This window comes from Rhineura floridana, chromosome 6, assembly GCF_030035675.1.
Source record: "Rhineura floridana isolate rRhiFlo1 chromosome 6, rRhiFlo1.hap2, whole genome shotgun sequence".
NCBI classification, from domain to species: Eukaryota; Metazoa; Chordata; class Lepidosauria; order Squamata; family Rhineuridae; genus Rhineura; species Rhineura floridana.
This window is the reverse complement of record NC_084485.1, coordinates 22125601-22144313: the sequence shown is the minus strand read 5'-3', so window position 1 is coordinate 22144313 and position 18713 is coordinate 22125601. Positions and strand designations below refer to the sequence as shown.

Below are 18713 nucleotides of genomic sequence, written 5' to 3'. Positions count from 1 at the left end.
CAGTTCACAGCCAACAAGCAGTTGCTGTGACTACGAAACCTGCTTTTCTGTCTGTTGCACACATAGCTGCCCTTTGAGTCCTGGCCTCTGCAACCATCCGGGGTGTGTGCTTAGCCTTTCGCTTGTATTGAGAAATGACTACAGTTCTTTTTCTGTTTTTTTGGTAGAATTAGGCCAAAGGTTGACCCAGCCAAGATATTGCATAAACTGGCTTGAAAGCACTGGAATCATGCGCAAGCACTCATTAATCGAGCCAGTTAAAGGATAAACTCTTTGGGACTACGAGCTGTTTTTGAGGACATCCATCCTTGGCAAGGAGCCAGAAGACACGTTTTTATACAGTGACGTAGGAGGCAAGCCTCTGGCTGGTGGGATTGGATCTCCTGATTAACAGGAAGGACTGTAGCCAAGAAGAGTATTTAAGCAAGGAAGATGCTTTCTGGAAGACCAGAGGTTTTGGGAAGAGTTTGTACCAAGCAATACCTACTGCTTAAAAGGACCGGCAAAATCCTCTCCAAACCTGAATACAAAGATTGCCCCAGAAGGGTAAGTATATAACCTGCATGCATTTCTTATTTTGATATAAGCACTTTCAGTTCTACATAATAACCTCTTGTTTCATTATCTCATGATAGGTGCTTTTGCATCATATGGGGAAGGGCTGTAGCTAAGCAGAAGAGCACATGTTTTGCATTCAAAAGGTTCCAGGTTCAGTCCTTGCATCTACAGGGAGGGTCTTTGCCAGTCAGCATAGACATACAACAGTAGATGGACCAATGGTCTGACTCAGTTCAGTGTAGGGGTGGGGGAAGAAATTTTCAATTCTTATTTAAAGGTGAACTCAACAAATTTGCAATTTCTGAAACATAGCCATCCTTTGAAATTCACACAAATTTTGCAATGCAGTTCTCCAGCCAAGTAAACTACGCAATGTGTACAAAAGTGCATATACTAGATAAAGTATGCACAAAAATGCACATGTTAGTGAAAATACCATGCATTGTATTCGGGAAAATTGCTTTGCAAAATTGTGTATATTAGGGGAAATTGCATATAAAATATGTGTATTATGAGACATTTGCACTAAAATGCTGATGAATGATCATGAGGACTTTTTCTTTTTAAAAAATTCAAACTGATGTAGAAATGTGAAGAACTGAGCTTAAGATTGGAAAAATGAGATCCCAAGACATGATTCACCCATCTCTAAATCATTGATAGGGCAGCTTCCTATAGATCTACCACTGGAAGTACAGTATCTTAAAGTAAGCTTTCCAACCGGTATGCAAACATGTTATCTTCCAGCTTGCAATTCCAGCTTCCAGCTTGCAATTCATATAACTGACCATATACCCCAACACTCCTTACTGCAAAGAATAGGCAATGGCACCCCAGCTGCAGACACAGAGGAGCGTCACCCCAAAGATCATCCAAGGGGACCTGAAGAGTTTGGCACCAGAGGTGAGGGACTTCATTGAAAGCAGTGCTCAGCTGTGCCAGCCTGAGGCCATCCACATCTGTGATGGCTCGGAGAATGAGAACAAACAAATCTTGGAGCTCATGGTAGAGCAAGGCATGATTAAGAAGCTCAGCAAATATAAGAACTGGTAAGTGATAACTGGGTGTTAGAACAAATTAAACCAAAACTATCAGTAGAAGCTAAAATGATGAAACTGAGGTTATCATACTTTGGACACATAATGGGAAGATGTGATTTACTAGAAAAGACAATGCTGCTGGGAAAAACAGAGGGGAATAGAAAAAGAGGAAGGCCAAACAAGAGATGGATTGATTTCATAAAGGAAGCCACAGACTTGAACTTACAAGATCTGAACAGGGTGGTTTATAACAGATGCTATTGGAGGTCACCGATTCATAGGGTCACCATGAGTCATAGTCGACTTGGAGGCACATAACAACAACAAGCTGACATGGATGTGCACACACAAGTCTAGTGGGAGTGAGTGAAACCTAGCATGCGATCCACTGAACAGTTGCTGTTTGGTCTGCCTTAAGCCTGGGGTGTGTTAACTTCAGCTTAATGTCCCTGCTTTCTATTTTATTATAGTGTCATGCTCGATATTTCAGAACACTGGTCCAGCCTAACCAATTCTTTCTGTTAGGCAGATGACACTAGTTAGTGGCCTAGGATGGCCATCAGATGTTTCCTAAATGGGGCCTAATGTTTAGAAAAATAGCTGGAGACTGTATGGAATGGGAGAGCTTGTGGGAAGTGTGGCACAGCTCATACCCTCCATCTAAAGCACGCTAGGGGGTCAATGGCCCTCCAGATGTTGTTGGACTCCAATGCTCATCAGCCTCTGCCAGCATGGCCAGTGGTTAGGGTTGAAGGGAATTGTAGTCCATTAGCATTTGGTGGGTCACAGCGTCCCCACCCTGATCTAAAGGGAGGGGCAAGTGTATGCATGTGCATGGAGGAAGGGCCATAGCTCTGTGATTGAGCACCTGCCTTGTATGCAGAAGGTCCCCGGTTCAATCCCTGGCATCTCCAGATAGGGCTGGGAGAGACACTTTGCCTGAAACCCTGGAGAGCTGCTGCCAGTCAGTGTAGATAGTATTGAGCTAGATGGGCCAATGGGTCCGACTCAACATAAGGCAACTTCCTATGTTCCTATGTGTGTAAATAATGCATTGTATGTGTATATAATACTCCTTTCACAATCCAAAAACACATTGTGCTAGAATCGTATTGGATTCTTGTCATTTTTAATACCTGGCAGAGCAATCCAAGCCTCTTTGTGCCAGGCTCATGGGGTGGGAGGTTGGATTGGGAGGAGACTGAGCTCACCTATCCACCTGCTGCCCATTGCATGCAGGCAGGAGTGCCACTGTAAAGCCCTGTTTCAGGGCTTTCAGGGGGGCAAGTTGACACAGTGATTTACTTGCCCCCACCTTTTGCTCTGGCTGTCATGCACAGCAGGGCTGCAGACGAGGTGCTGGCTCCGCCAATCAATGAAGCCCGACCAGATGGGGTGGAGGTGGGAGTTAGGATTGCTTCCGAAATGACTGAAGTGTCAATGTCCTGCTACTTGTCTCTGCAGCTGGCTGGCTTGTACAGATCCAAGGGATGTGGCCAGAATTGAAAGCAAAACTGTCATTGTCACTCAGGAGCAACGAGACACCATCCCGATCCCACAGAGTGGAGTAAGCCAGCTGGGACGCTGGATGTCAGAAGAGGACTTTGAGAAAGCTTTCAGTGTCCGATTCCCAGGGTGCATGAAAGGTACGTAGATACATGGTGCAAAAAAGAGTTTTCGCTACTGTTGTGCCAAATATTGCCCTTGTGTTTAGATTATCTTCGTCCCATGCAAAAGAGGCTGATTTCTTTTCTTGCCTCTTTCTCAGCATGCTTGAGAAATGCTTTTATATTTTAGTTTTAGTAAAGTTCACATTTAATTACTTACGAAGTGGCTGAGGGCTGCTTTGAGTGAGTGCCCTCTTCCACTGTACAATCGTCCCTGGGTGATGAAGATGATGATGATTTATTTCATTTATCAGTCACTTTATACAATAAAAAAGTCTCAGAGTGACTTGACAAAATAAAATACAGTACATAAAAGCAATTTAAAACCAGAAAAAAATAAAAACAATAATAGAAAATCCATAAAAAGCTCATGCAGCATTATGTTGACAAGGACTAGGTCCTACCCACCCCGCTAAAAGATGAGCCAGTGTGGTGTAGTGGTTAGAGTGTCAGACTAGGGAGCAGAGTTCGAGTCCCCACTCAGCCATGAAGCTCACTTGGTGACCTTGGGCCAGCCACTGCCTCAGCCTAACCTACTTCACAGGGTTGTTGTGGGGATTAAATGAGGAGGAGGAGGAGAATCATGTACACCACCTTGAGCTCCTTGCAGAAAAGGTGGGAGATAAATGCAATAAATAAATAAATGAGCACCAATGTAGGAGGCAGCATCAACCGAAGGCCTGGGTGAATAGAAAAGGCTTAGCCTAGTGCCTAAAGACTGCCTAGGATGGCACCAGGCCTGTCTCCCCGGGGAGAGCATTCCACAAACGGGGGCTACCACCGAAAAGGCCCATTCTCGTGTGGTCGCTCATTCTCGTGATCTGCAGCCTTCCTAACCTGTACTTCTGAAACCCCATGATGTCCTTAGCTAGGCTTTCCTGGACACCAGGGAAGGCTGCAGAGTACAGACTACCAGAAAGATGATTTCCAGACTGAAAGAAAGGGCACTGACACAAGCATTGTCTGACCATCTCAAAAGTAAGGTAAGTGCAACATCCCATCCCACCTAGAGAATTTCACCAAAATCCCTCCCCCTTGATTGAATGCAGTTTCTTTTCTAATTAATTGATTGAGAGTGGTCAGAAAAATATGTGGGAGCAATTTTCAGGACAGCACTAGTTTTCACTGTTAGGGCATTTCTAGACTGTTGCCATTTTCAGGTGGGGTTCAATTGCATATCGGCAAATTCAGGTTGTGCAATTAAAGTTGATTTGGTGCTCTTGCACAATAAACTCTCTTGACGGGAAAATGCAGTGGAAAGTGTGGGGTAATGATTGCTTGGTGTAATGTTGCATAACTTCCCTGTAAACAAATCTGGATGAATGCTCTATCAACAGGTTGTTTGGAAGCAACCTTAGAATAAAAGGGCAGCTGATTCCTGTTCATGGTACAAAAGTGGCACATAGCTTCAAGTGGTGTACACATTAGTTAACGTGGTCTTGTAGTTGCCTCTGGCACAGCAACCCCCTGCAAATCCTGTGAACAGTGGGGTGGGAGTTCACACCATTGGCAATTACACCTCCATCATGCCTTCAACTCTCTGGGGGGGAAATGTCTGCCTTCAGCCTTGGTGGTTGGGTGCAGCTAGAATTTATTTAATTTGTTTTTTAAAACTAGCATCTGAAGCATAGGTGGCATGGAGGAGATATAGGCACAATATGTTAATTCTGTTCAGTAGCAGCCAGTGAAGTGGAGCAGTGTTGCTCACTTGGCTTCCCATTGTGGAGGTTACTGCCAGAAAGGGAGCTTGCTGCAGGCACAGCTGAGGGATGGATCCAACTCATTTGGGAACCCACATGAGCAATGCTGTCCAATCCCCTTCCTCCCCACCAACTTGTTTTCCTGAACTACCCAGAGATGCTATTTGAACTTGCCAGGACCCATCTGTGACTCCCACACCACAATTTGGGGATCCCTGCTATATGTGGACTGCCTTCAAGTCAATCCCGACGTACAGCAACTGCATGAATAGGGTTTTCATGGTAAGCGGTATTCAGAGGGGGTTTACCAGAGAGGCAGTGACTGGCCCAAAGTCACCCAGTGAGCTTCACGGCTGTGTGGGGATTCGAACCCTGGTCTCCCAGGTCATAGTCCAACACCTTTACACCACACTGGCTCTCTCTATAACTTATCTGTTATATAACTTATCTGTTTATCCAAACTTATGTGCTATAGTCTCAGGATGGCAAACAAGGTTGTAAAACAAACAAGATCGTAAAAGTAATCAGTTACTTTTAGGATGGTAAGAGATGTAAGGTATAGAGTCTCAGCATACGTTTACGGTGTTGTTGTTGGTTTTTAAATGCCTGCTCTGTAATTTTTTGCAGGGCGCACCATGTATGTCATTCCGTTCAGCATGGGGCCAATTGGTTCCCCTTTATCCAAGTTTGGGATTGAACTGACAGATTCTCCTTATGTGGTGGCCAGCATGAGGATTATGACTCGAATGGGAACGTCTGTTCTAGAAGCCCTTGGCAATGGGGAATTTGTGAAGTGCCTCCATTCAGTTGGGTGTCCTTTGCCATTAAAAAGTAAGCAACTCTCAGGGCAAAGTGCATAACTTTTATTTTATTATTTTATTTTCCTAGCACAATATTCTGGGTGCTTTACTGTATAGAGTTGCCAAGTGTCCATTTGAATAAGAAATGCTAGCTTTGGGTTGCTTTCTCATGAAACAATGGACTATAAATTGCTCAATGCAGATGGTTTGGAGGAGCTGGGGTTTTTAAGGTCCACTCATGCTGTTGATCTTGCTTCTGCAAATTAAGTGCAATCTGGTCTCACAGAAATGGAGATACCTATCTGTCTCAGAGAACATATAAAGAATTACAGTGCAGTGAAAAAGTATTTGCACCCTGTCTGGTTTTCTGCATTGTTGCATATTTCTGGCGCTGAATGTTACCAGATCTTGAACCAAAACCTAATATCAGAGAAAAGGGAACCTGAGTAAACAAACAACACAAAATTTTAATATTTCATTTATTTATTAAAGAAAGTTAAGAAATATGAAACAATGCAGAAAATCAGATGGGGCAAATACTTTTTCACACCACTATAACTGTTTTCAAAGTTGCTGATATTACTGCTGTTAGCTGTGCAAATAGCACTACAGTGACACCTAGTGATGGAAAACAAGTATTGAAGTTTAGCTTTAACATACCAAACAAAATAAATATGGATGTTGTCCAGTTTTAAAACGATGGATGCTAAATAAGAAGATTGCACTTTTATCCAAGAAATAATGAGTTTTGCTTTATGTTTTGTAGAGCCTCTGGTAAATAACTGGCCATGCAACCCAGATTTGACTCTGATTGCTCACATCCCTGATCACAGAGAGATAATTTCCTTTGGAAGTGGTTATGGGGGAAACTCCCTTCTGGGAAAGAAGTGCTTTGCTCTCAGAATTGCCAGTAGAATTGCCAAGGAAGAGGGCTGGCTTGCTGAGCACATGCTGGTAGGAAAAGTTTTCATAAATGGATTATTTTAATTGCTGTTGTTGTTGCAATTGAAGGAACAATAACCAGCAGTGAACACAAGATCCAAAGAAGGATACTGACAAGTAAGAGCTTGAGGCACTGGGCTGGGAAGCCCACAGATAAAAAAATCACAGCTCAGCCGTGAGATTTGTTACTTGGTGACATTTGGCAAGTCAGTCTCAGTTCTCCATCTGTTAAATGGCGATAATCACACTGGCTAGTCTCAAGCTTTTGAAATAACTTTTGAGAAATGTGATCTATTAAGCTCTGTGGGGATTCTTCATGAAAGCACCATATAATCACCGAGGCCCCAATCTAGTATCAGCTTAGGTGCGCTGCCTATGGGTAGAGACATGCTTACTGTTCTGCTGGTTCCAATGTGTCTCCACCTCTCCTTTCTGAAAATGGGGTCACACAACGCTAGTCAAACCCCACTTTTTTTACTGTAAAATCTGGTGGGATCAGCTGGAGTGCTTTTTTTTGAAAAAAAAAATCAGCTTCAAACAAATTTCGCTACTGATTGGCAGATCAACCCATTGCCCCTCCAGGTATTGCTAATGAAAATGCTTTGCTGTAGGCGACTAGTGTGCTCACAGCCTATGTACAAAAGATCATAACTGCCCTGGTTTTCCCTAGTCCCCAACTCAGCATATGTGTTCCCATGCAAATCATACGGGGAGGAGGGAAATGGGCCTCTGTTGAATCCCATAGAGATTCTTACAAAGTGATTATAGAATCATAGAATAGTAGAGTTGGAAGGAGCCTATAAGGCCATCAAGTCCAACTCCCTGCTCTTGCTCTGCTCATATTGGCACTAGATCGGGGCCTATGTAGTAGTAGCAGTAATAAATCTAAATTCAGAATTCTTGTGTAGAGTGACTGGAGTGCTGACAGGTTCAAAATCCCCATTCAGTCAGTGGGCTAATCATTCTCTCAGCCTGAATTTGCACCACAAGGTTGTTGTGAAGACCAATGAGTGGAGAGCATTGGTACTGCCCTGAGCTCCTTGAAGAAATGGCAGAGTAGAAAGATAATAAATACCTAAACGGGTTGAGAAATCCATATTCTGCAGAGGTTACAATTTATGCACTCTTTTTAAATATCTTCTGGGATTTTTCATACTTTCAGTGGTAGTTTCACTCTTCAGTTTGGAAAAGTTCCACAGTGGCTCAGAGTAACTGTCTTGCACGTCTTAATGTTGTTATGGTATGCTGCATGGCACTTCTTAAGAGAGTGGGCTTTTTCTCCTGCAATAGATCTTGGGTATCACAAATCCAGAAGGTGAAAAGAAATATTTTGCTGCCGCCTTCCCTAGTGCATGCGGGAAAACCAACTTGGCCATGATGAATCCAACTCTGCCAGGGTGGAAAATTGAGTGTGTTGGGGATGATATTGCTTGGATGAAATTCGATGACCAAGGTAACCTCTTTAAGCATTCAACCGGGGATTTTGCCAGGGAAGTTGGTGTTCCAGAGCTGTCTGACTTCAATAGCGTGGGGATGAAGCCAGCAGTTTAGTCAATAATTAAGCTTCGATGATGGGGATAGTTTCTTTGTTCCTTCTGGTACTGAACAGGTCCTTCAGTTTCTTGCTGTTGGACTTCAACCTGACTTCACTATAGTCAACCATCCTTGTGATCTTTAAACAGGTTTCCATGCCATGTGTTAGCATAACCTCATAAAACTTCCTAAAGGGAATTGATCAAATATGTATTGGCCACAATTTGGAGGCATGTTGAAATAATCACATACTTGGTTCACCATGTGGTGGAGTGCAGTGAAGATGACATCATTGAATCAGAAAATAGACTGATAATGTTTGTGTGAATAGACTGCGAGAGACTATTTGCTCTAAAGAAATTCTAGTGTCAGGTGATGGAGATCTTCTCTAGTTTCCATCCTCTGGTAGTAGAAGTTCTTGCTCCAGTTTGTTTCTGAGACAGATTTCATACATGGTACTTAAAGTACTTCGGTTTTGAGTTTCTCTTTCTCTCCCTCTCCTGCTTTGGAGTGCATGTCTGAAAATGAGAAAGGCAGTTTTAAATATCTTTGCATTGGGTTTTTAACCCATTTGATGGCCATTCAGAAAGGTGGACTTACAACTGTATTTTAAACTTCCTGCATTTATTTGGTACCTGGATCTGATGTTATCAGATGTTCTGTCTGAAATGTATTTTTAGTCTTCTACCCATCAATTTTTCAGTAGAACTGTGCACTTTGGGGAATGGCTTGTTTGTATATTTTAAAACCCTCCATACGGAATTGCCAGCGTGTGGGAAGCCTTGTCAGTTTTACTGATGCAGAGTTCCTTCAAGGCTCTCTGGTGAAACTGACAAGATTGGGGAAAGGTTTGTTAATTTCACCATTGCTGGGAAAAGGTCAGACTCTTTCCCTGTCACCTTTTCTGCTGCGGCTCCAGGATGAGGAAAGTGAGTGATTGTTTTTTTTTTACCCTCCAATAAAACATGTATGTGCACTAGCAGAGGAATGCTTAAATGTTAGAAAAAGAAACTGACAAGGCATTGGATAAGGCGTTCTCCTAATTTTGTGAATTTTTCTGGAGAGCGAGGGGAAGAGTGCAATAAAAGACATGGCGAGGGAGGTATGCTTGAAAGATACTTTTGAGACTACATCCAAGTCTAGCCACATTCTAGACAAGCAGATGGGAGAACATCTTCTCCTGCACTCACTGGAAGCAGAGTGGTGACATTTAAAGTGGGAATATCACATCTTATGCATCCATGTAATGTGCAGTAATTGAAGCAGGGAAGGATCCCGAGTGAGGAATAGTCAAAGCACTTTTGCTGCCCTGGGATCCTACTGGGAGGAAGGGGGGATATAAATAGAATTAAACAATCAATTAATTAAAATGCATGTGTGATTTTGGCATGACTGGATGGGAATCATCAGCAACCCAAAGTTGAGAAGTGCAAAGCTAGTATTTGTGTGTGAAGGAGTGGAAGAGTTATATTAAGGATTTGGAAAGGACTCCTTGCTAAGTGGTGGAGAATGAGCATGTGTTGGGGTTGGGGGAGTAATTGGAATAGGGAGGGCCCCTAAATCCTAGACAGCAGAGAGATGACATCTGAAGCTCAAGTCACTTCTAAAAACCCTTAGGTAACTTAAGAGCTATCAATCCAGAGAATGGCTTTTTTGGAGTTGCTCCTGGGACATCAGTGAAAACAAACCCTAATGCTATGAAGGCCATACAGAAGAATACCATCTTCACCAATGTGGGAGAAACCAGTGATGGAGGCGTATATTGGGAAGGCATTGATAAACAGCTTGCACCTGGAGTGACACTCATGTCATGGAAAAACAAGGAATGGACTGCCAAGAACGGTATGAATAACTGTGGTTAAGGCCTACTCTCTCTCTTTCCTTTATTGTCATTGTGTTTTCAGTGCCAGAATGAGGCCACCGTAAAGTATCTACCTACTATTATATTTATACAGGGGAACCTTGTGCTCACCCCAATTCCCGGTTCTGCACTCCTGCAACCCAGTGCCCAATTATTGATCCTGCCTGGGAGACTTCAGAAGGAGTGCCAGTTGAGGGTATCATATTTGGAGGACGAAGACCTGAAGGTAAGATCAAAAGAGGGCCATCTATTCTAACTTATGTATTTATTTACTGCATTTACATAGCCCTTCCATTCATCATACAAAGATAAAAAACAAATGAAAAATACTCCCAACCACCTCATTTCATCCAGTTTTGTGGGGCAGAAACCTACCCATGGTGCAATTTACATTGTTCAATTTACAAATAAGTAAACCTACAGGGTAGTCTTTTGAGGACATTGTCACAAATTGCCAACCTGTACAATGTCACCAAATTTCAGCCAGTTGCAACTTACTGTTTTCCTTCTGGAAACAAAAGAACACCTGGGGCATAAAGTGTCCCAGCCAATGTTAGCAGATTGGGGTATTAAAAACACCCCTTTGTTTTTTCATACAAAAATGGTCAGGGACAGGCCAACAAGGAACACTGGAGTCAAATGCATGGAAACTTTCTACCTCTTCTGCATAAAGGTTTTCTGGCTCTGAGGGTTTGGGTGTTGTCAAACACACTTCTTCTGCCACCACAGACACAAATGCTATCTGGGGTCAAGATATCAGCTCACCGTACATTGGAAATCTAATTGGGGTAGAAAATACACCCCAAAAACTGTTAGTGTGATTGTTCTGGACATTGGATGAAGGTGTAAAATACAGCCTATAACTAATTAATTTTACTAGATCAACGGTGGGGAACCTCTGGCCCATGGGTCTAATTAGGCCCAGCACAGGTCCTTTCCCCCAAGCCAGTTCCACCTGTCCTGCATCTGAGAAGTGTGAATCTCAAAAAGAAAGGTGCACTTTGATTGTTTCTGGAATTGTGAATTAGGTAGATATGCATGAAAATGTGAACCGAACCAAATTTCTGCCTCGCCCCCTAGTTCAGAGTAATGTCTGGTTCTGGCCTGAGTTGCTGTCCATGTGTTGGGTGTCCATGTGGTGAGCCCATACAGCCTCTGTAGGCCACTGGTGAGCGGAAACTGAAGAAAGTGGCATGTACTTACTATCCGCCACCACTGGACCCTCCTCCCACTTCCATTACTGCTCAGCAATAGCTTTAAAGAGGCAGAGGACATTACTAATCTAAATCTCCTTCCCTGACTCCTTGTTCCTTGAGATAGCCCACCCTCTTTACTGAACCGTTTGAGGTCTGAATAGATTAGATAATCCACCAGGAGGAAGGATATGCTGTAATCCCAAACTTTAAAATGCTGGCTGCATGCCTGCCCCTGCAGTGTTTTAAATCAGCAAACTCCATTATGTGGAGCACCATCAACTTTTAAATATTGTGGCTGTGCTGTTTTCTCCAGGTGTGCCTCTGGTCTACGAGGCCTTTAACTGGCAGCATGGAGTATTCATAGGTGCAACAATGAGATCAGAAGCAACAGCTGCTGCTGAACATAAAGGTAAGTCAGACTACAATAATGCCTTTGCATTTAAATAACACATCTCATTATTTTCACTTGGAAATGGCTGACAGTCACCGGAACTTATTTTCGTTCTTTCTTAATGTAAATATATTTCTGGCAGTGTAACAACTACTATGAGTAATTATGGCTAGTGAAAATACTGTGTGATCTCAAGGACTGGAAATATTTACAGTTCACTTATTCGGTGGGGGAGACTTAATGGAGTGGATTCTTTGTGGTGTTTCTGAGAACCAAGTTAGCAACTGACAGCCAATGGGACAAACTTGGCTCTCTGACAGTTTTAACGAATAGGCAAAAGGGTTTGGAGAGAGCATCAAATATGGTAATGAGTCTTGCTGGCAGGTATTTATGCAAATGAGGGCTGAGGTGTTAATTGCTTTTTAAAAAATGTGTTTTTAAATTTATATATTTGTTTTTAATGTTTTTAATTGTTGTAAACCGCCCAGAGAACTTAGGCTATGGGGTGGTATACAAATGCAATAAATAAATAAAACACATAAACACACACACACACAAATTTTTCATAGTGGCCCTCTGGCAAAACAATCTCTTGATCAGACAACTAAAATAACATTCTATATTATTTTATCATTTGGATATATTATCATATGTTATTTGGATGCATAGAAGCTATTTAGTGCTGAAAACTTGATGCATGAACCAGCCCAGAAGCTCAGGGTGTATCCAGACTAGGGATGGGCCAGAATTTTGCCCAATTCGGATTTGGTACAGATTTTTCCAATAATTCACTTATTCACTATCTTTGAGGATCAGATTTTTATGTAGTGATTTTCCGCAGCTATTTCTAGAAATCGTTTTTTTTAAGTGTCTAAAATATTTATATCAATGTCAATATTTTTATTAGTATTTCCTTCAAGTTATCAATATTTCATTTCAAAATACCAATATCTCTCAAAATATTGATATTTCCTTTAAAATATTTATATTAATATAAATATTTTTTCGAGAGGAAAAAAACCCTAGATTGGTAAAAGCAATGGCTTGCAGACAAAGAATGAATTTGAATCGATACCAGCCTGTTAGGCTGACAGAATGGTTTCAAAATGGCACTGGCCACCAGATCCCATCATTAATCCAGACCAGCTTGGGGGGGGGAGGGGAGAGAGAGAGAGAGAGAGAGAGTTGGTCCAATCTAGGCAAAGCTAACAATGTACCAGACCCATTAAAGTACTTGACTATATTTTTAATTGTTATTGATTTCAGCTGGAATTAAGCAGATGCAATATTGTGGGGTTCTGCCTTTATGGAGGCCTAATGCAAAGCCTCAAAGGGCATAGCCCTGGTCTGGCAACAGTCCCAGGACCCCCGTTGCCCACAGTCTGAGTGAGCACAGAAGGGAATCATGTCATTTGCGGCTGCTTTTTTTGCGTGTGCTAGATGGCAGTTCAGCTAAGGCTGGCTCAGGCTACCATATTGGACAGCTATGGTCACATTTACATGGACATTCATTTGGAGTATGATGGTGGCTTTTTTTCGGGTGTCAGGTTTGTTCTGCAGTCACCCACCCAATGCACTTCTGTTATTGTTCATCTTCTCTGCTCTGCCTGGGTAGTCCAAGGTGTGCCAGGATGCCAGCTCATTGGCAGCGCCATGTGACTTCCATCCCAGCTTTGTTTATGTTTGGCAAGGCTGGCCATGCTGCAGAGCCACAACTGGTGTAGCTCGTGGACTGAACCTCTACATCAAGAGGAACGACTATGTTATCCTCCGAACAATAGTAGTCTTATGTTTAAATCACGAGAAGTAATTTATTAGAGGGAGGAGCATCAGCCTTTGCCAACCTGGAGTCCTCCAGGTTTTTTTGATGTACAGCTCCCATCTGCCTCAGCCAGTGCAGCTTCAGAGTTGCTTATACTTTGACTGCTATGAGATCTGGTGTCAAGAGCAGAGCTTTGGCTGCATCATTTCAAGTGCAGGAAAATCTGTATGGGAAGCTGACCTACACTGAGTCAAACAATTGATCTATCTAGCTCAGTATTGTCTACACCACTGTTCTTAATCTTTGGATCTCAAGATGTTGTTGGACTACAACTCCCATGATCCCTTGACCAGTGGCTAAGTTGGCTGGAGATGATGGGAGCTGTAGTCCAAGAACATCTGAGGACCCACGTTTGAAGAACAATGATCTACACTGGCTGGCACCAGCTTTCCAGGGTTTCAGACAGGCTTACCTAAACATGTCTGGGATTGATCCTGGGACCTTCTGCATGCAAAGCACATGCTGTACCACTAAGCCATGATGACCCTTCCCCAGTTGATTGTGGAAACAATGGTGCAGGTGAGTCCCCCGTATAATATGTTCCTTTTTCTTTCTCTGTAGGCAAGATCGTCATGCACGATCCCTTTGCCATGAGACCTTTCTTTGGCTACAACTTTGGCCAATACCTCTTACACTGGCTCAGCATGGCACATCGGCCTGCTGCAAAACTGCCAAAGATTTTCCATGTCAACTGGTTCCGGAAAGACAAGCAAGGAAGATTCCTGTGGCCTGGCTTTGGCGAGAACTGCCGTGTGCTGGAATGGATGTTCAACCGAATCCGGGGAGAGGACTGTGCACAGTCTACGGCCATCGGCTATGTTCCCAGTAACACAGGCTTGAACTTGAAAGGCTTGGAAGGTGTCAATATGCAGGAACTGTGTGACCTTTCCAAAGATTTCTGGGAAAAGGAGGTGGAAGAAATCAAGAAGTATTTTGAAGAGCAAGTAAATGCTGACCTTCCCTATGAGATGGAAAGAGAGCTTCTTGCACTGGAGCAGAGAATAAAGCAGATATAATTAACCAAAACCATATTTGTACCTTGGGGAAAAAATGAAATAAACACTCTCTTTTCTAATGACAATCTCTGGAAGCATAAAAATGGATCAGCAGGCAGAGAACTATGGCCTGAACAATTTATCAGCCAAATGACAAAAGTTGCTCTCTAGCTTATGCAGTATCATGTGATAAGCTAATGAAGCCATGGTCATCAGGGTTATCATCTGATGAGCTTGCTTCCACCAATACTGCAGTCACATGACAAGAAAGCTACCCTATAATATCTGGAGTTCTCCTGGCATATAGCAATATTTGATGTGTGAGTTGTTTCATTCACTTTCCTTCCTTTCTCTGTGTGTGATTGTAGGGAAGGGGGTGAAATTCGACTCAGTTTGTATTTAAAGACAAATCTTACCAAATTCACAATTTCTGAAACAATATGAGAAACAAAATGCAGCCACCTTCGAAATACACACATACCTGGATTTTGTAATGCAGTTGTCCAGCAAGTCATGTGTACAAAAATGCATATATTAGGAGAAAGTATACATAAAAATGAATATATTAGCGGAAAAACCCCATACAAAATGCATTATATTAAGGAACATTGCTTGAACAACTGTGTCAGCCCCGTAGCTTCTTTGTTAGGTGGGACAGCCACATTTCTAGGTGGGACACTGGGGGGGGGGTAGATGCACATAGTGCCAGCCAATCCCCCCACACACACTGGTGGAGAGGATGTGAAGGCCAGGGGAAGGGGAAAGCAGTGACCTTCCCCCTCAGTTCTTCTCCATCCAGAGTGTGTTAACTTACATGAATGAAGGTTAATCTGTTGAGTTGTCTCATCCTTTTTTGAGAGATCCCCAGGAATACCAAATACAAAAGCTTGACTTTGCCTATAGCTATGGTCCCCTTTCACCTGTGGTCAACCTTGTGTTCTAATTCTTCATGAACTGAACTGCTTTGGTAAAGACAGTGAGCTCCTGAGCTTGGATTGATGCTACATTAGGTATCTCAATTTTAGATTCCACTTGAAAAACAAATTTGTCATACTATAAGCTTAGAGAAGGGCAAAGAGAAAATAAATACTATAGGGTGTATGCTATAGTGTCTCCTCCATGAGAGTCCTTCCTTCTAGTCTTGTTCCTTGTCTTTAGGTTTTCCTTCCTGTTGGACAATCAAGGGAAAAATATTTTAGCTGGATGCTATATAAAGAATGCACTAAGAAATTGGAAAGTAATTGTAGAATGCAATTGGAAATTTTTTTTACTGGTTGCTGGATTGATTTTTCTGCCCAGAAACCCTGAAAATGCCACATGCTGAGATCACATATTGGAAAAATCCGAAATTAGGCCTGAGTGACACCCTGGGTATCCAGCTAGCGAGCTAGCTAACTGAAATGTACACAGCAATCTATTCCTCTAGGGCTGTTTTCATTCTTTGCTATCAAGTACTCAAGAAAAAGAAGGAAAAATAGTCACTAGATTTTGAGGATAGTGAATGCTTTAGGGTAAAGGGTAGCATTTTTTTCCAGATTACTTTAAGTTATTGCTTTATTTCACCCTTTAGCAATAAGTACCTAATACTGCTGTACTCATAATAACTGTGGAATAAACAAACTCTTAACTCTTACTGCGGGCAAACAAACATGCTTCTTTATTGCCCACTGGGTAGACAGCTGAAACTGAAAAGAAGAGCAAAGGAAAGTCCAAGAGGTGGAGTCTAACTCTAACTGATAATACAAAGTTCTAATATTTAATTCTTCAAGGATCAATTTACTATCTAGGGTGCTTTTTCAGGATCACTTAAGTAATTATGGGGTGATTGTGATCATGAAAAGTCTACCCTCAGTCAGGGAAAGTCTTGAGTGAGCAGATTTTTGTGGCTCTTCAAGATGAGGCTTTTGTTGTGCATTTGCCCTGCTTTATTCACTGAATTTTTCGGAGGGTCCTATTCTTAAATTGCTCCTGTTCTTAAAACAAGCTCTCATTCTTTAAATGAAGGTTGTCGCTGTCTGTCATGTCACAAATTAAAAAGAAGACAATTTCCCCCAAAAATCTGGGAAGGGGGAAGCACAGCTCGGGGGGCCAGCACCCCCAGCCACAGGCTTGAATTGTGCACATTAGTCAACGCTATATACAAAAATATGTGTATTAGGAGACATTCATACTAAAATGCTGATGCACGTTCATGAAGGTCTTTTTTTAAAAAAAACCAACGCAAATTGCTGCAGAAATGTGAACTGAATTTCACCAGCTACTCCTCTCTCTACCACCACTGCTGTCCTGTATTGGCCAGTTTTGCCGACAAGAATTCCCCCCCCACCAGACCCACACCCCAAATCCACTGAAATGTGATGTTAACCCACTAGACACCACATCTGATAACATTTTGCATTATTGTGAAACACTGTTATGTTTGTTGTTATGTGCCTTCAAGTCGATTACAACTTATGGCGACCCTATGAATCAGTGACCTCCAATAGCATCTGTCATGGACAACCCTGTTCAGATCTTGTAAGTTCAGGTCTGTGGCTTCCTTTATGGAATCAATCCATCTCTTGTTTGGCCTTCCTCTTTTTCTACTTCCTTTTTGCATTATTGTGAAACACTGTTATGAGGAATTGCTTAAAAAGGTGGATAATAGAATTTAAAAGGTTCAAAAATTCTCTGTGTGCCTGTGTGTTGTATTTAAGTTTGGAACTGCAGATATAAATGTGTGTGTGTCTTTTAGATCTGAGAGAAGTACGGAGGTTTTGCATTCCTGGGTTTTTTTTTAATTTAAAAAATGCTGTGTGTGTTTGTTTGGCTATTCTGAGAAGAGGATGCTGGCTTAGATGGCCATTGTCCGAATCCAGCAGGCTCTTCCTGTGAAGATTATAAGATGCACTGTTTATACAAAGGATATCTGTTGTGAAATCACCATATTAAATACAAACTGAGGTTCCTCATTGGTGAGGCAAGCGCACTTTGTGCATGCTCATGCCATTTATTTCTGAGGCTTATAGTTCCTTATCATGTATCTTCTGCTCAAGTCTGTGGGAGCAGGTTGTGGTTTATGAGGAAGAATTGGTAGTGCTTAGGCTGCATCACACTTTGGGTAGAGTATTTCCTACACATTTTCCTTCTCAGTAAGCCAATTGGCAAGAATCTCCTTGTCTTTATACCTTTAAAAAACAAGCACACCAGAGGATCTAGACACTGAACTTAAAAATCCTCGTCTCTGTCATTGACTTATTGTGTGATGTTGAGTATGTAGCTCTGGTATCCTTTCAATCAAAGAGGTAGGCAACTAGCCATGGCTTACAGAAGAAATGAAACAATAGTCAAGTAGCACTTTAGAGACTGTACATAGGAATAGAAATGCAAACCATAAAAATGCAAAAAAAAAGTCAGAAAGTAGACAATTTTAAAATCACCATGAAAACTGTATTCATAGGGTCGCCATAAGTCGGAATCAACTTAAAGGTAGTCCATTTCCATTTTTTTTTTTTGCTAGATAGTTTCATGAAATACACAATTGAGAAAAAATAATGAAATAGAAGTATTTATAAAAACCACCAAGAGAGTCCCCTCTGCAGATTTTATTGCCCAAGATGGTTGGTAGGGATGGAGAGGGTCTTTCAGATGTTTGGGAAATAAGTTGTTTAAGGCTTTAAACACTAACATGAGCACTTTGAATTGTGCTCAGAAAAGAATTGGCAGCCCTTGGAACTGTTTTAAAACAGGAGGTATATGAATGCTAAATAGAACCCCAGCCCGTAATCTGGGTCCTGTATTTTTGACCAACCGAAATTTCCATCTTGTCTTCAAGAGCAGCTCCACGTAGAGCACGTTGCAATAGCCCAGTTAGGAAGTTACCAGAGCATGGAGTACAGCAGCCAAGACATTGACAAACTGGATAAAAATCCCCAATCATACTGACCCTGCATCCTGTTTGGCCTCAACTACTTCAAAGGCACAACACTAAATACTGAGTTTTACTCCTCTGGCCATTCCTCTAAGCCTCTCTTAAAATTTGTGAAGGCTGTTTTGGCTGGCAAGTTTTCAGAGCCTCAGAGTCCAAAAGAAGAGCACAGAGCCTGGGTGGTACCTGGGAGATCAGGGGGTGTTGCCTAGTAAGACAGGGGAAGAACCTAGCATGTGTATTGTTGCCGTGGGTTGTTCAACTAGCATTGACTATCATCCTGTGTTTTTACATACACACA

The 18713-nt window shown here is 42.2% G+C and overlaps 1 protein-coding gene across 3 annotated transcripts; it reads left to right on the top strand.

Moving 5' to 3' along the window:
* The first annotated feature begins 305 nt into the window (after positions 1 to 305).
* PCK1 (phosphoenolpyruvate carboxykinase 1) lies at positions 306 to 16096 on the top strand. Of its 3 annotated transcripts, none has more exons than XM_061630268.1 (10): positions 306 to 546; positions 1381 to 1607; positions 3063 to 3244; positions 5593 to 5796; positions 6532 to 6719; positions 7998 to 8165; positions 9863 to 10082; positions 10196 to 10327; positions 11611 to 11706; positions 14072 to 16096. In XM_061630268.1, exons 1-10 carry the CDS (start codon positions 433 to 435, stop codon positions 14524 to 14526), a joined length of 1986 nt encoding a protein of 661 aa, XP_061486252.1. In that variant the 5' UTR covers positions 306 to 432; the 3' UTR covers positions 14527 to 16096. The 3 variants fall into 3 exon arrangements, with proteins under 3 accessions (XP_061486252.1, XP_061486253.1, XP_061486255.1); XM_061630269.1 differs by having other exon boundaries at positions 460 to 546; positions 1306 to 1607; XM_061630271.1 differs by having other exon boundaries at positions 466 to 546; positions 1376 to 1607.
* The last annotated feature ends 2617 nt before the right edge of the window (positions 16097 to 18713 follow it).